Here is a 19,893-nt window from a genome sequence, read left to right on the forward strand (position 1 = left end):
ACACTTATTTCTAACATTCACTGCAGTTGTCTTGTAAAGTCAGGAGCTACAGTTTTGTTTTCTGACTTAGCTTTTTGCATCCTCACTTGTTTGGGCACCAGAGCTTCTGTACTGGGATTGTCAACTTTACACAGTTTTGTGGTGGTGTGGTTCCAGGTCGTTTCCATGCAATACAGGCACGAACAAAGAAATTATATACATACATCTCCAAATTTCCAGCAACACTCCCAACACAGCATGCCTCTGTTCCAATGAGATGTCATATTTCATAACATGTTTTTGTTTGCATGGTAACTGGCCAGTAACTTGGCATTCTTCTGCTGTTCTGTGTTTCAACACCAGTTCAAGCACTAACTGCTTAAAGCTGAGCACATACTTCCTGCATTATTGAATTAGCAACTACATACACACACTATAAACCTCAGCAAAGTCCTTGCAGCAACTGCTTGTATAGCAGGTATAGTTCCACAAGAAAATCACAGCTGACCCCAGGTTTGTCACCCCCAGCCACCTAAAGGTACACACACACACAAGGAACCTGCTTGCTCCGAACATGTTGAGCATTTTGAAAAAGAAAGTTCTTTCTGGGTCCACCTTGGGGAGCAGGGTGAGATGTTCTTTTTCTACTCTCCAGACCTCAGCCTCACTATACACTGCTTACTATATCTTGGCCTGAAGCAACCAGGACATCTCCACAGGCTGACTCCACTCATCCAGCCAGCAAAAACAGGGGCCGTTCTCCACAGGATGTGGGACCTGGTCTGGCTCACTGGAGAAGCACTGCAGCACCAGCAGCTGCAACCAGCAGGGACTGGGAGCCAGCCTGGGGGACAGGATGCCTCAGACACCCTGTCATCTGCCAGATGATACTTGTCCTCCTCCTTTTACATACAGCATGCAAACAGATCAAAAAGATCTAGAGCATGACCTGCAGCTCATTTCCATTTTTACCTCTAACAAGTCCTTATGGAGATGCACTTTCTCCCCACAGCGATCCATTGTGCCTGCACATGTACACCTGACCTAAAAATACGTGGCTGGCTGACACCTTCAAGCATGGAGGAAATAAAATGCCTAAATTTCCAAATGCCTTTGCCATTTGAGAGCACACATAAGGCTATATTCTGCTTTCCAGCTGTCGCAGCTCAACCAACCTTAATGGATTTAACAGCACAGATAAAAACAGCCTTCCAGACTTTACCCAGGAAAGAATATTTTGCTATTTTAAATTACCCTATTTTTCAGGTAATTCATAAAGATTAAACTGGGCAAAAGGGAAGGTGGAAGCTTACCCAGTAGTATTGTCGGGCTGGATGATATTCAGAAAGCTCAAGCTTTAGGGATCTGTGGTGCTGATTCAGCCCATTCACAGAGGCAGGGGTCAACCCACAGCTCTACTTCTCTGGAATGCAGAAATATTTATTCACATCTGGAAACAGCCCATCTGCACTGAAAACTTTTCTAGCATTTTCTCTTCTATTATGATACAAAAGGTACCAAGCGATCCTTTTTTTAAAATTATTTTTATTGTTGTTCTATTTATCCAGCAGTCTTCCTTTCCATTTATTTGCCTACATTAAATAAGCAAGTCATGCCTGTTAGGAAGTAAATCAAAATGCTCTGAAATCTGCCAGAGTGGGTACCAATAACACAAATTGGTACATAAATATTGAGGCCCTAGTAATCCTTCCTCAACAAGTGAGCCAAATAAGAAACCAGGTGAAGCCCTCCCTTTTTAATTCTGCTGAACTATTGCTAATAGCGTGGAGGCACCCCAACACACAAGAGTCCCTGGCTCGAGTGTCGGCTTTCAACACCACCTTAATTAAACCTGCTCCAAGCAAATTTAATCAGCAAGGCGAATAAAATGGCTTCTGAAAGCAGGGAGCACTTTACATCAGGGTTTGCAGCACCACTGTCAACAGTGCTGTGAAAAAATTTTGCAAAGCATCGGTGGCAACTTCTGGTTACAAAGAAAATAATTCCTGTTGCAACTCTTTGAGCAAACCGCGTCAGAAAGATCCTGAGGAAAGCGAACACAGGGGAGACGCTTTTCCATCTGCATCCCATCCCTTTCAGTTTCAAGAGGAACTTCTCGGAGCGTCTGAAATCTGCCCCTATGTTTAATGTCAGTGGTAATATTCCAGGACTTAAATTCGGATCACAGACAAATCTATTCCTCTTTTTCCTGTTCTTTCCTAAGTGTCTGCTTACAGTCAGGGCAGAAGACAGATTGCTGGGCCAGACGGACCCTGGGTCTGAGCCGGCACAGCCTTTCTTACACTCATTGCAATATGTTTCCTACACTACCCTGTCACAGGCAGTGCAGAAACTATTTGCTCTTTCTTTCTTCTGGCTATTATTTAGGTAATTACACTAGGAACTGTACCAAGCAAATGGTTTCCTCCCCTATTGATGCAAGACAAGTCTCAAGACTGACGATAATTCCATTGCCTTGCTATACAAATAACATAAATCTCACTGATGGATATTTTGCATGATCTCTGATTGAAAACAGCCTCGAAAAAATACAACTGTCTTTAAGTCCTTTCTTCCCTAAACCCTAACTACTGTGGAAGCAAACAAAATAAGCAACTCTTTTGCTGAGCAAACTACAACAGCACTGTTATGTAAAGCCCCAAGACAGATATTTCTATTAATTTCTGTATCCAGCAGCACAGGCAGATCTGCTCAAGAGCTGCCCTCCCTCCTCCACCAGCCAAAGGTATGCTGGGCAAAAGGCACAGGAATCCCCTTGCAACCCATCTGCTGTGAAAAATAGCTGGTATTGGCAACAAGGGCAGGCAAATAAAGAGGAGATGTTGAGGCAGTGCTACAAACTGTGATCTCCTGCTCCCAGGGACCATAAGGAGAATGGGGACACCAAGCTCCAACAGGGCTGGGGTCAAAGCCCTCTCTTCGTGCGCATCATTGGAGCCAACTGGCATTCCCATGGTTTGGCTGCCATGTACTCCCTTAAAATGGATGTTCTTAGGGACTACAGCCCTTCCTCAGAAGGGACATGCCTTCTCCACTTGCTACAAACACAGATTCCCAAATGCACAGTGTTAGAGAGAACATCTAAAGGCACAGTTACATCCAAATAAAGTTTCATCTCAAACAGTTTCATTCAAATGAAAAGATGAATATACACACAGATCATCAAAAGAAAGGCCCTTTGCAACAACTTCTTTCATAAGCCAAGTGTAAAAACTAGTAAAAAAAAAAAAAAAAAAGATATTGTCTTTAAATTTCTGTTGATAAGTCAAATATCCCATCTCTCTGTCAATAAGCACAGACTTCTTCACAGGCCCTATACAAATTCCTATGCTTTTCAGGCAATGAATATGTAAAAAATTTTATACTACTTCAGTAGGAGTTAAACACAAATGAAAATACCTTATGTCTAGAGCACTCTGCCAGAAACCATCTGCTAAAAATCTCCAATTTAAACTTAGGCTTATGACATGCCTGGTTACTACTGCAATCCCAAAGTAATGGGAAATGCAGAAGAAAATGCAAGCTTTGGTGCCTTTCCTACAAAACCTCAAAAAAAAAATCCGTGAAAAATATCTCCTTCTTGAGGGGTGTAGCCTTCCCTCCTAATATTCAGTTTTAATCTCGAGAGAAAAAGGGCTTTCTTAGCTCAGAACAACCAGGTTTTTTTTTTTTCCTTTCTCCAAGTAAAAGTGTTCTCTAAATATGACTCAAATTATCAGGTAAATTTGCTTCACCCTAAGTGGAATTGTTTCAGCAGATCAACCCGCTGCAATTTGCAGTCATCTAAACGCCACCACGCTGTCTGAAGGACCCGCTTTGCACGTCTTATTTACACAGTAGCAAATACAATGCAGTTAGAACCTGCTCAGAATTTTTAGGCTGAGGATACACAGAAAAGCTGCACAGTCCCACAGGGCTCTCCAGGCTGCCTGGTTTGGCTGGAAGTAAAGCAGCATCTAGTGCTAGCCAAGGAAATACAATCACTCAAGGACACCGAAATAGCCATGGAAAGAAGACACCACACAACAACACAGCACTCCTATAGCCCTGCTGTAGAAAAGTACCTCTCTTCAAAACTCTTACTGAAAAATCAGAATTGCTCAGTAAAATATTTTTGGATTATTAATAGGAAAGGAAAACAAACAAACACCAAATGTTTTACAGCTTCAGCAGAGCATGTAATATAACTTTAAAAAAAAAAAAAAAAAAAGCTAAGCACTTTCAATTCTCAGGTTTTAAACACACTATTCACGTGATTTCCTAGACAAAATTTAAATCAATCAGTATTTCAACAGTTCCCTAAATTAATAAGCTATACTATTTTAGAAAAATCTGTTCAAACAATAGAAAAACAGAAAGTGAATGGTGTCAATTAGACACTAGCTGAAAGTTCTGCTGTATATTAAAATCTAAAAAGTATCCAGAAGTTAATACTTTAGAAAAATATTAATATGAAATACCTTTGAGTGAAATCTTTGAGGAAAAATAATGTGTTAAGCCAAGTACATATGGAAGCATCTAAAATTACAAGCTCTTATTCCAACTCCTGGTTATTCAGTAGCTAATCTGCACTGGAAGAAGGTAACTAAATACAAATGAATTGTTAAGAAAAACACCCAGTATTTGCTTGAATATTTAACAGCTGGAACAGCTGGACTGGATTACTGAACAATGAAATTCAGTGTGCAGTCAGGTAGCAAGGCAAGAAAGCTCCATGAACAAAGCCACAGCAGAAGGAAATAAAATAATAAGCATTTATAATAATCTTTTTTTTTTTTCTTCTTCTTAACCAGCTATTGAATCTCATACTGAATGTCCCATTTCATAAAAACATGTGAATCAAATCAACACATCTAGAAGCCAGTTTTAAAGGTTTTTAAAGGCTTCTTAATTTCATTTTATAGTGACACGATAAATGGGATTTCTTTTTTCTTTAATTGAACATGTTGGATTCGCAGGGCTGGAAGGATGCTAAATTTTATTTATTTATTTGAAAGTATATGAAATCTCAGGAAATTTTTCAATCACCCCTTATCTACACTGGCTGGCATCGCTGAAAGCAGGAGGCTTATCTCAGATATTGACCCAGGACACTTTTATTGAAATTGTGTGAACCTTCTCTGATGGTCTCTGAAATATAAAAAAGTGCAGTAAAAGCATAGAGGCCAGGAACAATTCCAGAGGGACATGGGACTGCAATATGCAAAGGTGTCTCTGGATGAGAGGCTGTAGCTCAGCGATGGAGAACAGTGGGGATAAAGGAAACCATTTTTCATCTTTCTGTTTCTGGTCCCCACAAGCTCAAGGATCATCTCCTCATCAGATGACAGCAAATGAGATCATGTCCACCTGATTCAGATGGACTCCCTTGCATGGGTATATTACACACAAGTATTATTCTTTAAACCTTGCTTAAATGCTAGCTGTCTAATAGCAATTCCATTTGCAAACTTCCAAAAGCATCTTTTTCTTTCCAGCTCAAGGAAGTTGAATGCTTATTTTACAAGGACTGCAGCCCTGCTGACTAAAACCTGTATTCTCTTCTGATCTTCAGTGCTATTTTGACTTGAACCTTCTGCTCTGTGGCAATGGAGCTTCCACCGCCAACTTCTGCCTCCAGCTGCCTCATTTTCCCGCTTCAGTGAAACATCTGCTGTCGAGTGGCTCTTCTGGTATTGATATCACTGCAATAGTCAGGCAGTCCAGCACCAGGGCCATGAGTACAGGGTAGATATCCCAACAGACTGATCACCAGTCAGTCAATGAGAGTGACCAAGTTCAATCTCGACAAACTTTTCTTAGAGGGAGTCAACACCTCATCAAGATGACCAAAACCTTGGAAAACACAGCAGTATGGAAGACACTGTCAAGTTCAGGCAGTTGATGCTATGCCAAAAGACCCATCAGAGCTGCTTCAGATCCTCAAATGGAATTCCTTTATGTTCAGGCACTGACTTGTCTTGCCAAATATTTCTAATGCGATTTGCATACCTCAGAAAATATCCCAAACTTTGCAAGTTAAGCCAAAACACAAGCCCAGCCAAAGCCTCCACCTGTGCAAAATGTTTATTTTTAGCAGCTGCAGACTTAGGGGAGCCTGGCAATAAATTTGACCTGCAGCTGCTCATCATGCCAACGCTGTGTCAACAAATGGCAGTCTGGCAACGAAGACATCAAACACAGCGCTATCCGATTTATTCAATGCATTCCTAATCAGAGGGGAGACAAATGGTGGTACATGCAGGAGACCCAGATTTAGAGGAGGCTCCTGCTCATCCATTTGAGAAAGATCTGGCTTGAACTGCCTTATTTTCTTGTCGGCTAGTTCCATCTATGCCCACTCATGTATTGTTTGTTTACTATTTTGCAAAGGAAGGAGATGCTTAACAGATGTTTGATCACAAATTTTTCATAGGACTTCACTGTGAACAGGGGAAAATGAAACAAAATGCTGAAAAAGTGCAGGTCCAATTCACATCCACATGACTCCTTACTCCAGTCTCGATGGGAGAGAATTACCCTGGGTGCACTGGAGAGATGCTGCATCCAGGCAGCATGTGCAGCTGAACAGCTGTGCAATGCCTTCTGCTCCCACCAGCAATGCCAAAGAAGGAGGCAAGGACCAAGCACATTGGGGAACTGAGGAGCCTACAGCATTCTCTGTGCCTTCCTTGGTCATCCAGTAGCCTGGAAAGGGACTGGAGAGGGCTCTGGTGCAATGGGACAAGGCAGGAGGGAGGGGACTGTTTTTCTCAGCAGGAATGTAAGTGACAAGCAAGGAGAGAAAAGACAGGGAGTAGGACAGTCTTCGTGCTCAGGTCTGGGGCAAAGAGGTGAGGAAAGACAAAAGCCCACGGCTGTGATACATTCAGTTTCTGTACAGCTGAGACACCCTGAGCCAGGACCAGTTTTGCCTTTTCTCAGGCCAAAGTGAAACACAAACACATGTAGGAAACAGGACCTTGGGTCAGGCCTTTCACGTATGCAGCCACTATCCATTGGCTAACCCTCACAGCTTCCCTGACTCAGCCCAAACCCCAGCAGGGCTTGGAAAGAACCATTGATCCCGTGGGCTGAGTCAGCCAGTGCAGCACTCCCAGCAGCTCCGCTCGCAGGAAGGCTCAGGGACTGTCACCTCCTGTTCCCAGAGCAAGAGTGTGATGGAGAGGTGAAATATTCGATTTCAGGTAAGGAGAGGTTGTCAGCTGCTCTCTTTTTTTTCCCAACATCCTTGCCAGATTATTCACAGCTAAATTTAAATGGAGAACAGTTTCCCAGGTGAAACAAATATGAGGCTGGGCTGCATGACACGTTGTTATCTTTGCTGCCTTGGCTAAGTAAAGTACTTTTTTTAATTCTGCTGTGCTCAGTGATAATCAACGTGCAGCCCTGGCAGGGTTTCACTGGTGGGGAGGCACCACTCGTGGCACCTCTGTCAGGCACAGGCTTGCCCAAATGCCAAGTGGACTTGTGGTCTGAGGGTTAAATGCCAGCTTTCCTCCCAGCTGAGAAAAACTTCCCTGCACAGAAAGCAGGAATGACACACAACCTTCGCATAACCCGACCCCTCTGGGCACATACCTTCAACAGACAGCTAAAAAAAAATAATAATTTTAAAGCTCTTTATCTGATAGACAAGTTGTTATTATACCAAAAGAAGGGAAACATCAGAGACAAAATCCTGAACAGTGCTGACTACCCACAAATCCCATTAAATTAATTTTAAAAAAAGGCCAAGACAACAATGAAACTCTTCACCCTTAATCCTGGATTTATACATGTGTTGTAATTAAATATAAATTGAATTTCAAAGCCATTTCAAATAAAAGGGCAGCTCAAGAGGCAGAACAATAGAGAGATCTATATATAAACTTCAGTTATACAAATACCTACTCTACTTAATGCCAGCATAAAAACAGCCAAATACCCTGTTACACAACACTGGCCAAGTTTTTGTAAATTTGGTGAAGAAACGGTACTTCAGAGGAAACATAAGAAAACAATGGCCTGGCAGGGGGGAAGTGCATTCATACTACAACTGTTAACTCAAAAAAGAAATTGGGAAGAGCCGTCCCTCCTTGAAATCCACTGTTGTGTTCTGTTCTTCAAATACCTGCTGAAGGTGTTTTTGGACCTCAGACCACAGGTCTGATTTTGGCCGTCCACTATCAGCCTATGAAATAATATGTTTTATCATCCTTTCTTTGCAAGATGAGAGGAGGGAAGGGTGGGAAGAAGAGATGCCTCTGGCTGAGCACAAGGGAGGATACTTTCCACAAGAAGCCAGGCAGGTCTCTGGACAAAGGCCATGAAAGCCTCCCTCCAGTCAGATCCAGACTGGAAAAAGCTGGGAGTGGGCTGGGCTAATCTTGGAGCTGGTCCTCCTTCCAGCAGAGAACCTGATTGGAGCCCTCATGGGGTTCCATCCCACCTGAGATATAGGAGATGCCACATCCTCCATGGGTTGGCAGCCTCAGACCAGAGCTTGGAACACCCAGGTTTAGCTTCCAGCTCTGCCACAAATTCCACATGTTACCCTGGGCAGGGAAACCTAAACCACATGCTTCCCTTCTCCATTACCTTGGCTCTTCCTATTTGTCTGTCTCCTCTGATTAAATGTTGAACTCTAAAAGCAGGGGCTGTGTGTTCATATGGTGTTTCAAGCAGCGTGGCTTGATAGGATTTGGCACATTCATGTGCAGTGAAATAAATCAATCAATAGTCAGGAGAGTTGCATTACAGCATAGTATGGGCAGAGACAGCTACTACAAGGGTCTACCTTTAGTTCCTTGATTTGTTTCCAAGAATCTTAAGGATAATTTTGTTTAAGTATGTAATGAAAGATTAGGGCTAAATCTGTAATACACATGAAAATGAAGTTATGCCATGCAATGAATAGTTATTGTCCTCCTCCTAGTAAAAGTTTATTGCACACAAAATCATTCTGGAGGCATGGGTAGCTATTAAAATGCCTACACACCTAATTCAGGTTTCACGGCTGCACAAAGCAGTGGCTTCATGCATCCCTCTGCAAGATCCCCCCAAAAAGGGCAGTTACTTTCTGAGGGAAAAAAAAGAGAAAAAAGGAAAAAAAGGGGAAAAAAAGGAAAAAAAAAGGGGGGAGGGTAATGCAGGGCTGTATTTATGCACTGAAACAACTGCTCCCATTTGTTCCGCAGAGCAGTATGAACTGTGCCTGCTGCCTCTTCCAGCTACCAGTGGCTCACCAACACCACACCTTCCCTGCCTGCACGCTGCCAAACTCGACCTCTTGGGTCCTTCTAAGTAACAACTGGCATCATTTGGGTGCAAACCCTCTGCCACCCCACTGGGAGAAGACACCAGCATGGCAGGAAACCTGCTGGAAATGTCAGTGACAAATGTTCCACCACCGAACAGCAGAGCCATAGACTCTCTTAAACCAGCCATTACAGCGCCTATATTTTAATTTTAATGGCAAATCTTATAGAACAGACATGTCAGAAGGGCAATAAATAATAAGTTATTGTACCAGGTCTTTCATTTTTGAATAGTTAAGGAGATTAATGTACTTGTCTGCATTACTACTCTGAGCTATTCTGAAACTAAACCCCAGGCGGAGCAACTTCCCCGTGGCCGTGGATGTACCAAACCGTGGGCATGCTTTGCCACATGTCTCCACAATGCACACTGCAGCAGCTTGTTTGGATTGTCTTCTCTAAATAAAAGGTAGATCAATAAATAAATTTAATTAGCACATTAGAATAGCCATTATTTTCTCTGACACATAATGAGGAAAATGAAACAACTTCAAAAGAGATTTGCTCAATTAACACAAGACTTTATAATGGCACTAGAATAAGATCTTATCACAGATCTAAATAGCCTGGATTTCAATTTCTCTCTGACACATACTGGCATGCTCCTGACAGTCATACTATCATTAGAGGGATCTGTCTGCACTTCCATGATATCCCTAATCCCCTGTTTTGAATATTTAATAACTACAGCAAATGGAAATCAGTGCACCATACGTCAGAGATATTTCCCGTAAGAAGGACAGAGGGCTGTATTGCTGCAGCCTATTCTTCTAGCTGCTCCCACTCAAACTTCTCAGCATTTCCCTGTGGAAAAGTCAAAAGACCTGACATTGTTGAGGGTAGATCTGGCTCTGTCATGCAGGTATCCATAGCTGCAGACCCTGAAATGCAATTCATCAACACAGAGCAAACATAACGCTGGATTATGCACTTCTCCTTTGTGCCTACAGCTGAATCAGCAACCCTGATTGGCCACGTGGTACATACAGGTACAGCATGGAGAGCAACTCCAAAATAAAGGAAATTCAGCACAAAAAAAAAAGATTACTCTCTTCAGTGTTTTTTGGCTGCTGTTAAAATCTTGAATAGAATATTTTACAAGGGAAAATCACGAAACTTGTTCTTCAGAGCTGTCACCCCCACTGCATCTCAAAGCAAATCACAGAATAATTTTTCAATGAAACCATGAACCAGTTTTACTTCAGGCAAAACCACTGAGATTTTCCTTAAAAGACAAGCAAAATTACATACACATGACCAAGATGCTGCAAGCCTTTCTTGTTAGGATACTAGCTGAAAAGCAGTCAATAAAGATTTCTCACATCTTCGATTTGTCTTGTCTCTTTTATGTTAAGAAGGAAAACCTTTCTTGCAAAAAGGAGGAAAAATCCCTCAAAATAGCATTTTCCCAGGCTTGCAACAAAGTATAATTCTAAAACAGTTGGGTTAAAAAAGAAATATAAAAAAAATCTTTATGGCAACACCTATGGCCTAACCCATAGGCAAAGTCAGAAGTCTGCAAAGGGAGCAATTCCGTGTGACACACAGGTTCTTCTTTTAATGTACGAATCAAATGCCTAATGCCAGTGCTTACTAGGGGTTGTGTTCAGCAAAAAAGCCCAGGCAGCTCTACTAGCTGCCACTTTTCAACATCCATGGATACCTATGGAAAAAACGGTGTAACTGTAAGGAAAAACAACAGGCATCTTTCATCTTAACTTACTGTTAATTAAGCCGCTCTTATAATTTATTTCTTGGTAATTTTACAAAGAACCTAAGCAACTGTGAACTCAGTTCAAAAGCGGAAAAAAAACCCCTTTCTTTGAAGGTTTCTGTGAAATTCTACTGCATGTGCATGGAAAAAATAACCTTGTCAGTACAAAATGCCTTAAAGGAATCTCCCATCAAAACCCCAGCGAGGATGTAGACTCTTGACTGAAAAGAAGAGATCAGTGCAGTCTCTGGAGACAGTATCAAAGGCAGAGATGCTAAGCAACAGCAGATTTAGCAGATCTCTCACTTCCATCTCCTCACTCCAGGACGCCAGCCACCTCAAGAGACTAGCTCACATCAAACAGAGAAAATGATCAGCTGTAGGCTCGAAATTAAGCTTACACGGTTTCACAAAAGACCTGAGTGTTTCTGAGAGATAAATACACAGCTGAATTTTGAAGAAGGAGCACGCCGACCGCTGACGGCATCCTGCTCGTCTCCATCAGCAGCTTTGATGGGAGCCATGGCAGAGTTCCATGCGTGCAGCACTGAGAATGCTCACTGGCACCGACACGCTCCCGCTCACACAAACACCCTTGCCTTTTAATTCCACAGGTAAATATGCAAACCACAAGGGTTTGGCATCATTTATGTAAAGAATGGCTAAAATACAAGTTCAAGAGACGCTGCTAAGAAAGACCTGGGTGGCTGGACAGAAAACACTACAGTGTTTGGGACAGTGAAGGAAGAAATGCCAAGAGATCACACAAATGCTAGAATAGATAGCTGCAGTTTGTTCTGAGCATGGATCATGCCAGAACAGCAAGTTGAAACTCATGGGGGATGCAGATACTTGATAACATTAAAGAAAATCTCCTACTTCTAAAAGCCAGTCTACACGCCATCACTTGGCAGATGTTTAAACTGAAAATCTTTACAGTTACAAATTAGTGGTTTTAAACACTTACTCAAAATACCTCTTGTTTTAAGGCAAAATCTGCTCCAATATAACACAGAGGTATAGTGCTGCAGAAACTGAAAATCTGTTGGTTTTTAGGTTTTTGATTTTTTTTTTTTTTCTCTGTAGGATGAGTAGCCTTGTCCTACCTCTAGGTGACAATCAGTACTACATATTTTCTAAGATAAAAAAACTTGTTTTCCTCTTCCATGCTTGCATGATGCAAGCTGATTAACTGATTAAACATTCGTCCTCTAAAATTGGAAATGTTATTTTACATCAGGAAATCATAGAGGTTTTCATTTGTTTTGGCTTTCATTTGCAGTTTGCCTCTCTGAAAAATGATACAGGAAGTACCAAAATGTACTGTACTTGCACTCTACATAAAGATAAGGTCTATCAAAAATCTCTTCACTTATGATAGATAACTTTTGCAGGAACAAATACATAAATAGCAATACTTTGAAACTGCCTTCTATTCACATATTCAAATCATTGCAAATTAGACATGTTTATGATGTCTGGAACAGCACAGAATGAAAATGGCAACAGATCCCACCCCAGTCTCACTGGGAAATTCTGTGTCAGCTGCTGGATAACTGTCCTGGGTCATGCAGCAGTTGTTGGCATTGCTTGGCAATGTTTCCTCCCACACAGGAGTGCTAGCTTATCAGCTGGCAGGTGGAGCAAATATCAGCTGTGGGGGGTGGAGCAAGAAGAGAAAAAGAAAGCAAAACGAGGGGGGAAAAAATAGAAGGAGAAAATCTATTCCTTCACAAGACTTTAAACCTCAGAATTGTTGGCAAACCCTTATGAAGCTCCCAACTTCTCTCCTGGCAAGAAAGGAAGGAAGCAATGACTTCCAAACACAACTTGGATGGCAATGTTTTTAAAATATAAGCTTCTCCATGCCTCAGTTACCCAGCTGTAACACAGACACAACTATATGCCACACCACACTGAGGTTTTCTGAAAATAATAACATATGTATTTGAGACAAGATATGGTTGGATTGATTGTCCCACAAAGGTATGAAAATAATTAGTATTATCTCAGAGAAAATTTTCAATTACATGCAATAAATACTCTCCAGCCATGACACAGTGAGTTAATTCCTAATTATTCACTGTGCTTGGAAATATTTTTTATCACCTCTTTGATTCCTAGCTTTTCAAATACGCCTCTTTTCTCAGTCATTTCCTCCAGGCAGAAATACTCCCCAGGTAAAGTCAAAACATGACATCAAATAGAAACCAAAATAGCAGGGAATGCTGGTGTACAGAGTGGTTATTGTGCTCGCTGTAATAGCCTCATGCAAGAGCTGCACAAAAGTCCTGTGATAACACAAATATAAAATCCTTGCACAGACAAAGATACACGCCGAGGCATGAAATAAATGAATGCCTACTACTGAGTTACATCAAGGCTGAATTTTCCCCTGGAGTCCATGATTGATTAATTCCTGTAACTTTGGTACCTGAAAGACAGGAGATTTTTCTTGGTAGTAAAGAGCCTTATAAGATATACTTAAACGGATTATGTTGATACCTTTCATGATGTAACCCTAATGATAATTTAATTGAAAAAGTGCTTTAAACCATAATAGCAGAGAAGACAGGATTTCCTTTTTTCACTTTGACAATTATGGGCCAGTTCAGAGCTGTTCTCAAAATAAGAAGGAAGACAAATTTCCAATCAACTTTAAAGAATGTGTCAAATTATGCATCAGTTTTCCTCAAGCCAAATACAGAAATGTACTGGTATCAAAGCCTGCAGATTTTTCTCATCACTATTCCCAGATCTTTCCTCTTCCATCATGGAAATCACTCCATGTTTATCCATGTGCAAGCGTGCTCATTACCATACCACCTTGTACATACCATTTTTGCTGTCTGCTCCTCAGAGCAGAGCTCCTCAGTGACTGAGGAGCCAGTGGGCAAGGCTACCCAACTTTTACCTGTTGTTCTCCTGTATACTATCCTAAATCTTACATATTTTAGTGCTTCACATGCATTGTTTGAGATGCCATCAGGTTAATAAGACTGAGACCATCAAGCCACTCATGAGTGTATGATCATTATCATCATATGCATTGGAGCCACCACCTTATAGACACACTGATAGTAGAGACAGAGTAAAATATTATTTTTATTTTTGTATGATCACTTTACTTTCCCTAGATTACTACTGCTGATTTATATATTTCTTGTAACCAGCCTGTGGGGTGCACATGAACCAGAACTCACGCTAAAACTTCATCCACAGGACAGTGCAGCAGGATATGGTAGGTGTTTGTCCATGATCCCAGGCTAGGGGAGAGGTGCTGCAGACAGCTGAAAAGCTGATTTTCTGCCAGTATTTTAAGAGGGCAATCAGGATGAGCTAGGTATTTACAGGTTAGCTAGCCTGGTATTGATTTCAGGCAAAATAACATAAAAGCTCGTTATAAACACAATCAGTAAAGAATTAAGAGTTGGTAGCATACTAATGAAAATCAACTAAGTATTCTGGAAAAGCAGTCTTATTGCATAAGCTTGGTATCATTATACATATGGTTGGAAATACTGCTGAGGAAATAACACCCTAAAAACTACTGTCAGGCATTTGAATTAGTTTTACATGACATTCTAATTAAAAATTATCAGTGGACGTAATCAATAGAGAAGAAAATAGATTAAAAAGCTGTCTGATCTGTCCTAAAAAGTAACTGTAGATGGGAAGCTATAGGCAATTACAGATATTTCTATGGCAATTTTACATGGATTTGGTCTCAATACAATGTTGCTCAAATTCTGTCAGTAACAGGGGGATAAAGTGAGTAGCAGTAACAATATCCCCCACAAAGGTTTTTGGAAGAACAGTACTAGGTAGGAGAACATCAGACCAGATCAGTTCCAGAGAGTGAAGCACAGTAATTGATAGAGGAGGCTCAGCCTCAAATAATCATCCTCCCAGTATCATTTCATTTCAAGTTCACATACATACAAATAAAAAAATATCATTTGCCCACAAAGGGCAACAGGATGCACTTGAAAAGCTGTGACTTAAGGGCATTTATCATCACTGTGGCTGACCAGTTAAACACACAATTTCCACACAAACCAGTCACAGAGAGCACCACCTCTCACATATAGAAACAGGAGAAGGAAGTCCGTATTTGCAACTGTAAATGATGTTAATGACGCACTTATGGCACACCAAAATCCCTGGCACCCACTTTTTTCCAAAAGGAGGTTGATAAGCTGAAAATTGCTCAGAAAAGGGCAAACAAATGGGCAAGTCCTCTGAGTGCTTTGCCATATTCTGAAAACAAGAAACAAAAAAGAAAACACACACATACAGCCAACCAAATGAGCAAAAGAAAAAAAATACCCTGAGACTCAAGTCCAGGTCTCAATTTGTCAAGGAGAAATTGGAACAGTTCGCATCATCTTCAGAAAGAATCCCAGATGTGCACAGCAATAAAAACTTGAGTGGATGAACTCACAATGAAGGAAAAGGAAACACAAATAGATAAACTGTACTTCTCACCCCTTCTCCTCTAATATCAGCCTTATTATCCAGCTACACTCCATGGCCCAGAACCTGAAAGAAAGAAGGAATAAAGAAGAGGAGGCAGCAGCACTGGGAAGTACAAAGCAATGTGCACTAAGATACGAAGCAGCTAACCAGACATAAGTGCTGATGCTACAAACAGCAGGGCATTGACAGTGTCCCTCCGATAAGTGGGAAAGCTTTCTTTCCCAGCTATTCAGCAATCCTCTGCCTAAGGCATAAACATACTCTTCAGACATAGAATTCCATCCCTATCTATAATGAAGACAAGAACTATGTATGTGCGTGCACTGACTGGTGAGGAAGCTCAGAGCAGTTTCTACCGTCAGCTTGCTTTTCCAGAAAATTTATTTGTATCATGGAGCAATCATTTTGATGAAAACCTTGCAATTTATTTTGCTTTCCAAAGCAGTGATGTCAGCATTCCCGAGGCAGGAAGAATCCAGAGATTCAGAAGAGTTATCACCTAGCCACAGACACAGACAGGTTTTGGTCACCTGGTGGGATTTTCACACCTGATTCAGCCAAGAGGACCCTGTCCACCTTTCATGATGTTGCTCAAACCACCTACCACCCTCAACCACCACAGTTGTAGTGCTTCTCCCAACGTTTCACAAATTTTCTGAGAAACAAAATACATAGCAAAAATAATACAAAATATTATTTAGACAGCTCCAAAAGATACCCAAAAGGATAGATATCCTTTTCAGTCTTACCATCTAAACATTAATGGGTACCATTGACTTGCTCGCATAACTCTTCAATTTTTCTTTGTGGTCCCTTGCAGGTGTTCTACTTCTGCTTTTGTGAGATGAGGGAGGAAAGGATTAGTTAAGCCCAAGAGAGTCAGAACTGGCATTATAAAGCCATCATATGAATGGGCTGGCCCAGTTTCAGCTTTTCAAACAGTTCTGCATTCCTAGAGACATCCTAGGGTCATGAGCATTATACGAGTCTTCTGTTTGTTGCATACACCCAGAACGTTTTCATATGGCAGGAATTTAATACTTGCATTCTCAGGCATTTCCATTCACTGGTGCTTCATGCATCTCTCTTATATTTTCTCACTTTTCATTGCTGTACATCCCCTTCTTGGGTATGAAGCACTCTTCCATAGATATGTAAAAACAAGTTATTTCATCTCTAACATACTGCTGATCTGCTTATCACCCACACTTCTGACTGGGAACTCATGGAGGCACAGGAATCAGCATAAAGACTAGCACATTAAGGGATGAAAGAGAAGCATTTGGAAAAACTTAACACAAGAAAAGGGGACAGAAAAAGACAAGGTTAGATCTAGACATGATGTGAACAGAATGAATACGCCCACAGGGCATAGAGGATGCAAACAGTAGGTGGTCTTTAAAGCTCTCAGCTTCATTCCCAGTAAACTAGAGGTGGCAGCTGGAGAATGCAGAAAGCCTACAGATAACCTCACCACCATTACCTTCACTGTTAGCATGTCCCACCACCATACTCTGGAATTCAGCTTGCACATCTCCTGGCCATTTACTACTGAGCAACATGTCCCACCTTCCTCCTGGCTGAGCTCACAGCTGTGAGATCACAATCCCTTCATGCCAGCCTCGGTGTTCATCTGACCTGGGCCATTGATACGGCAATTTAGGGATCTAAACTGCCAGAAAACGTTTCACTTTTAATCTTCCTCACATGTAGCAGCAGTTTGGTTCTCTGACCTGGCTCCCCAAGGATGAGGGGCACCTGAGAAAAGGAAGCTGCAGCCACCATGGGGCAGGAGGTGGAGCAGCACCAGCTCTCCCAGCAGCCAGCCACCAGCCTGGCCACGAGCAGAGCCTCAGCACGAAACTGCGCCCTTGATTAGCACGAGACCCTGTTTTCTAACAGTATCACATTCATTACCTTACAGAGCATCTTCTGAATGAGGATACGCTACATTTTTGAGTGATCAGTCAAACCCAAACAATCAATTACACCTTTTGTCAAAACTGTTTACGCTTTCACACTGTGCTGGAGTCATTAAGAACGAACACTGAGCAGGACCGGTTATTTATCCTCCTCCTCTTGCCCTGAAAGGGAATTAATCTTAAACTTTCCATTTAATGATCTCAATACAGGCTCACTGTAAATGACAGCAGGCTGCACTGAAAAATATTTAAAAACAGAAGGGCCTCTGAATGACAGAGTTTAGCAACACACAACTGTTCCTCCACATGCACGCCAAGGGAAGCCAAACCTCTGTGGAAGGCAAGGTTAAAAATGTGCTGCATGCCACTCCAGTGCTACAGAAAACATGCTGTAATTAGCAACCTCTAGAGATTTATTCAAGCTGAGAGAGATAAAAGTGAAAGGAGTGATTCAAAAGTAATTCTTAAAACTGCTGGCCGACCCACTTAACATTCTCTCGGTGTCTACACAGCAAATGCAATTCTTCTGTCAAAGAAAAGTAATTAATGAACCTGCCCTACCCATCCATCGTCCCTCTCGGGATGCTGGCCACCAGCATGCTCCAGCCCGCACAGCGAGGGCTCCACAGCCCCTCATGGGTGTCAGTCACACACAGCACCCTCACCTCAACAGTGCTTCAGCAGAGCATCTCAGACTTATTGTTAAATCTGGTCCAGGGTGGGACACATCCCTCGGCTTGGCCTGGCTGTGTTCCTCAGCAAATCCCTCCCTCTCACTGCCCTGTTCCACTGTGACCTTTCCATATCCACCAAAACCAGCAATACACGTTGTCAGAGCAGAATAAACCAGACTGTTTCAAATTTTGGTCTGGGTGATTTTCACCAATATGCAGGGGGCACGTGAGGCTTCATCACATGGCCATCTCCTCCCCACCACCATATTTAGCAGGCTGAGACTGCGATGCTTGTCTAGGTGGGGCATTTATCTTATTCCCTTCCCCTCCAGAGAAAAAGGAGTCTGCTTTTACATACTTTAAGAATTTTTTTAAATCCAATTATAAAACCAATTTAATTTTTATCATTATTTTCTCATCATTCTCACTGCTCCCCTCCATAGATCGCCTTCCACCCGAGCAAAGCTGACAGTTCCCCACAGCAGCAAACCACATTGACGGCCATCATCTCATTCATATGCACACTCAGAGCACTATAAATCTGCTCAAATATCATTCCTCCCCCGGGGCAATGTTTTTTTTTTCCCCAGAATATCTACATTGCTAGCTGCAGAAATTTCTCCTTCTAATTAACTTACAGGTTCCAAATATCACCAGCTGGAACCACAGCGCAAAGCCCAGGCACTGAACACAGGGTAACTCAGCTGAAGGATGAGGGTCTTTGCTATCCTTTCTTTGCTTTGGTGCTTCTTTTTTTGTTTTCTTTTGGGTTTTTTTTTTTTTTTTTTGTTTTCCCTTTCATTTAAGAGCCAGCAAGTTGAAAACTACTGAACCCTTTATCGACACATGAATGGACAACGAATAACCCATGAACTGAATGAACTGAAACTATCCACAGAACCCTTGGCTGATATTTTTGTTGGCTGTGTCACATCACGTTATATTTCTGACGTGATGTTTGTGCCTGAGTCACGGTGCAGCCTGATGGAAGAACAAAGCACAGTACAATGCAACAAGACATACCGGTGAGGTCAAAAACCCCATCTGACTGCTGATTGACTGCCCACCACTAATTTGGATTTAGTTAATTCCTTCTAAAAGACAAGAACAAAAGTTCAGAGAAGGTTAAAGGGCACATGCAGAGTTCAATAATCTATTAACACAATAACCTGCCATATATGACTATGCAATAAGCTGAGGGCATTTGCCAGAAACACTTCACTCTGCAAACATTATTTACAGCAAATCTTGATTCATTACACTCTCTGTATACACAGAGAAGGGCAGTGTTTCTCTAACAAGAAGGCTTCAAGACACGAGCTGAGTAGTTCTAAGGTAAAAAAACAAACACTAAGGAGTAGCCAAATGAGAAAATTAAGCTTATCATATTTTTAATTTTTGTTGATGAAAACTTTTTATTGTTGGGGCTGAATTCAGGCAGGCTGGGAAAGAAAACCTGACTTCAAACAACAGCAGGGAAACAAAAAAGTCATTTTAATCTTAAAACCTTAAAAACCATAAAGATCAACTCACTAAATGATCTCTGTCTTTCAACTCCTGCCTTTTGATGGATAGTTTTTACTTTTTATTGGATTTTCTTTATTTAATGCAGCCAACAAGGCTGTTCTTCATTTTATTTAAAGCCAAAGGCAATTATCAAACATGGTGCTGACCCTGAGAAGAGAGTCACCAGGCTTTAACTCTTCTGCCCATGCCTGATGTACAGACAAAGGTTTATTCCTTCTGATGCTTCTGCATCACCACAAAGAGTTTTGCTGCACTGGCAGCCCCACCATCCTCCTGGA

General features: G+C 41.6%; 1 protein-coding gene across 4 annotated transcripts in view; it reads right to left on the bottom strand.

Annotated features, from left to right (window-relative positions):
• The window catches only part of RARB (retinoic acid receptor beta), a 320,215-nt gene that overhangs the window by 154,312 nt on the left and 146,010 nt on the right, over nt 1-19,893 (bottom strand). Inside the window, exon 1 of one of the 4 annotated variants that reach the window (XM_023919252.2) lies at nt 16,976-17,039. The exons of the other annotated variants lie outside the window; for them this stretch is intronic. Within the exon in view, the coding sequence (XP_023775020.1) occupies nt 16,976-17,003 (28 nt within the window). The 5' untranslated portion in view covers nt 17,004-17,039. Of the gene's footprint in view, nt 1-16,975; nt 17,040-19,893 lie in introns of those variants that run through there. 4 annotated transcript variants of the gene reach the window in all.

This window comes from Cyanistes caeruleus, chromosome 1 (assembly GCF_971803275.1).
Source record: "Cyanistes caeruleus chromosome 1, bCyaCae1.hap1.1, whole genome shotgun sequence".
Lineage (NCBI taxonomy): Eukaryota > Metazoa > Chordata > Aves > Passeriformes > Paridae > Cyanistes > Cyanistes caeruleus.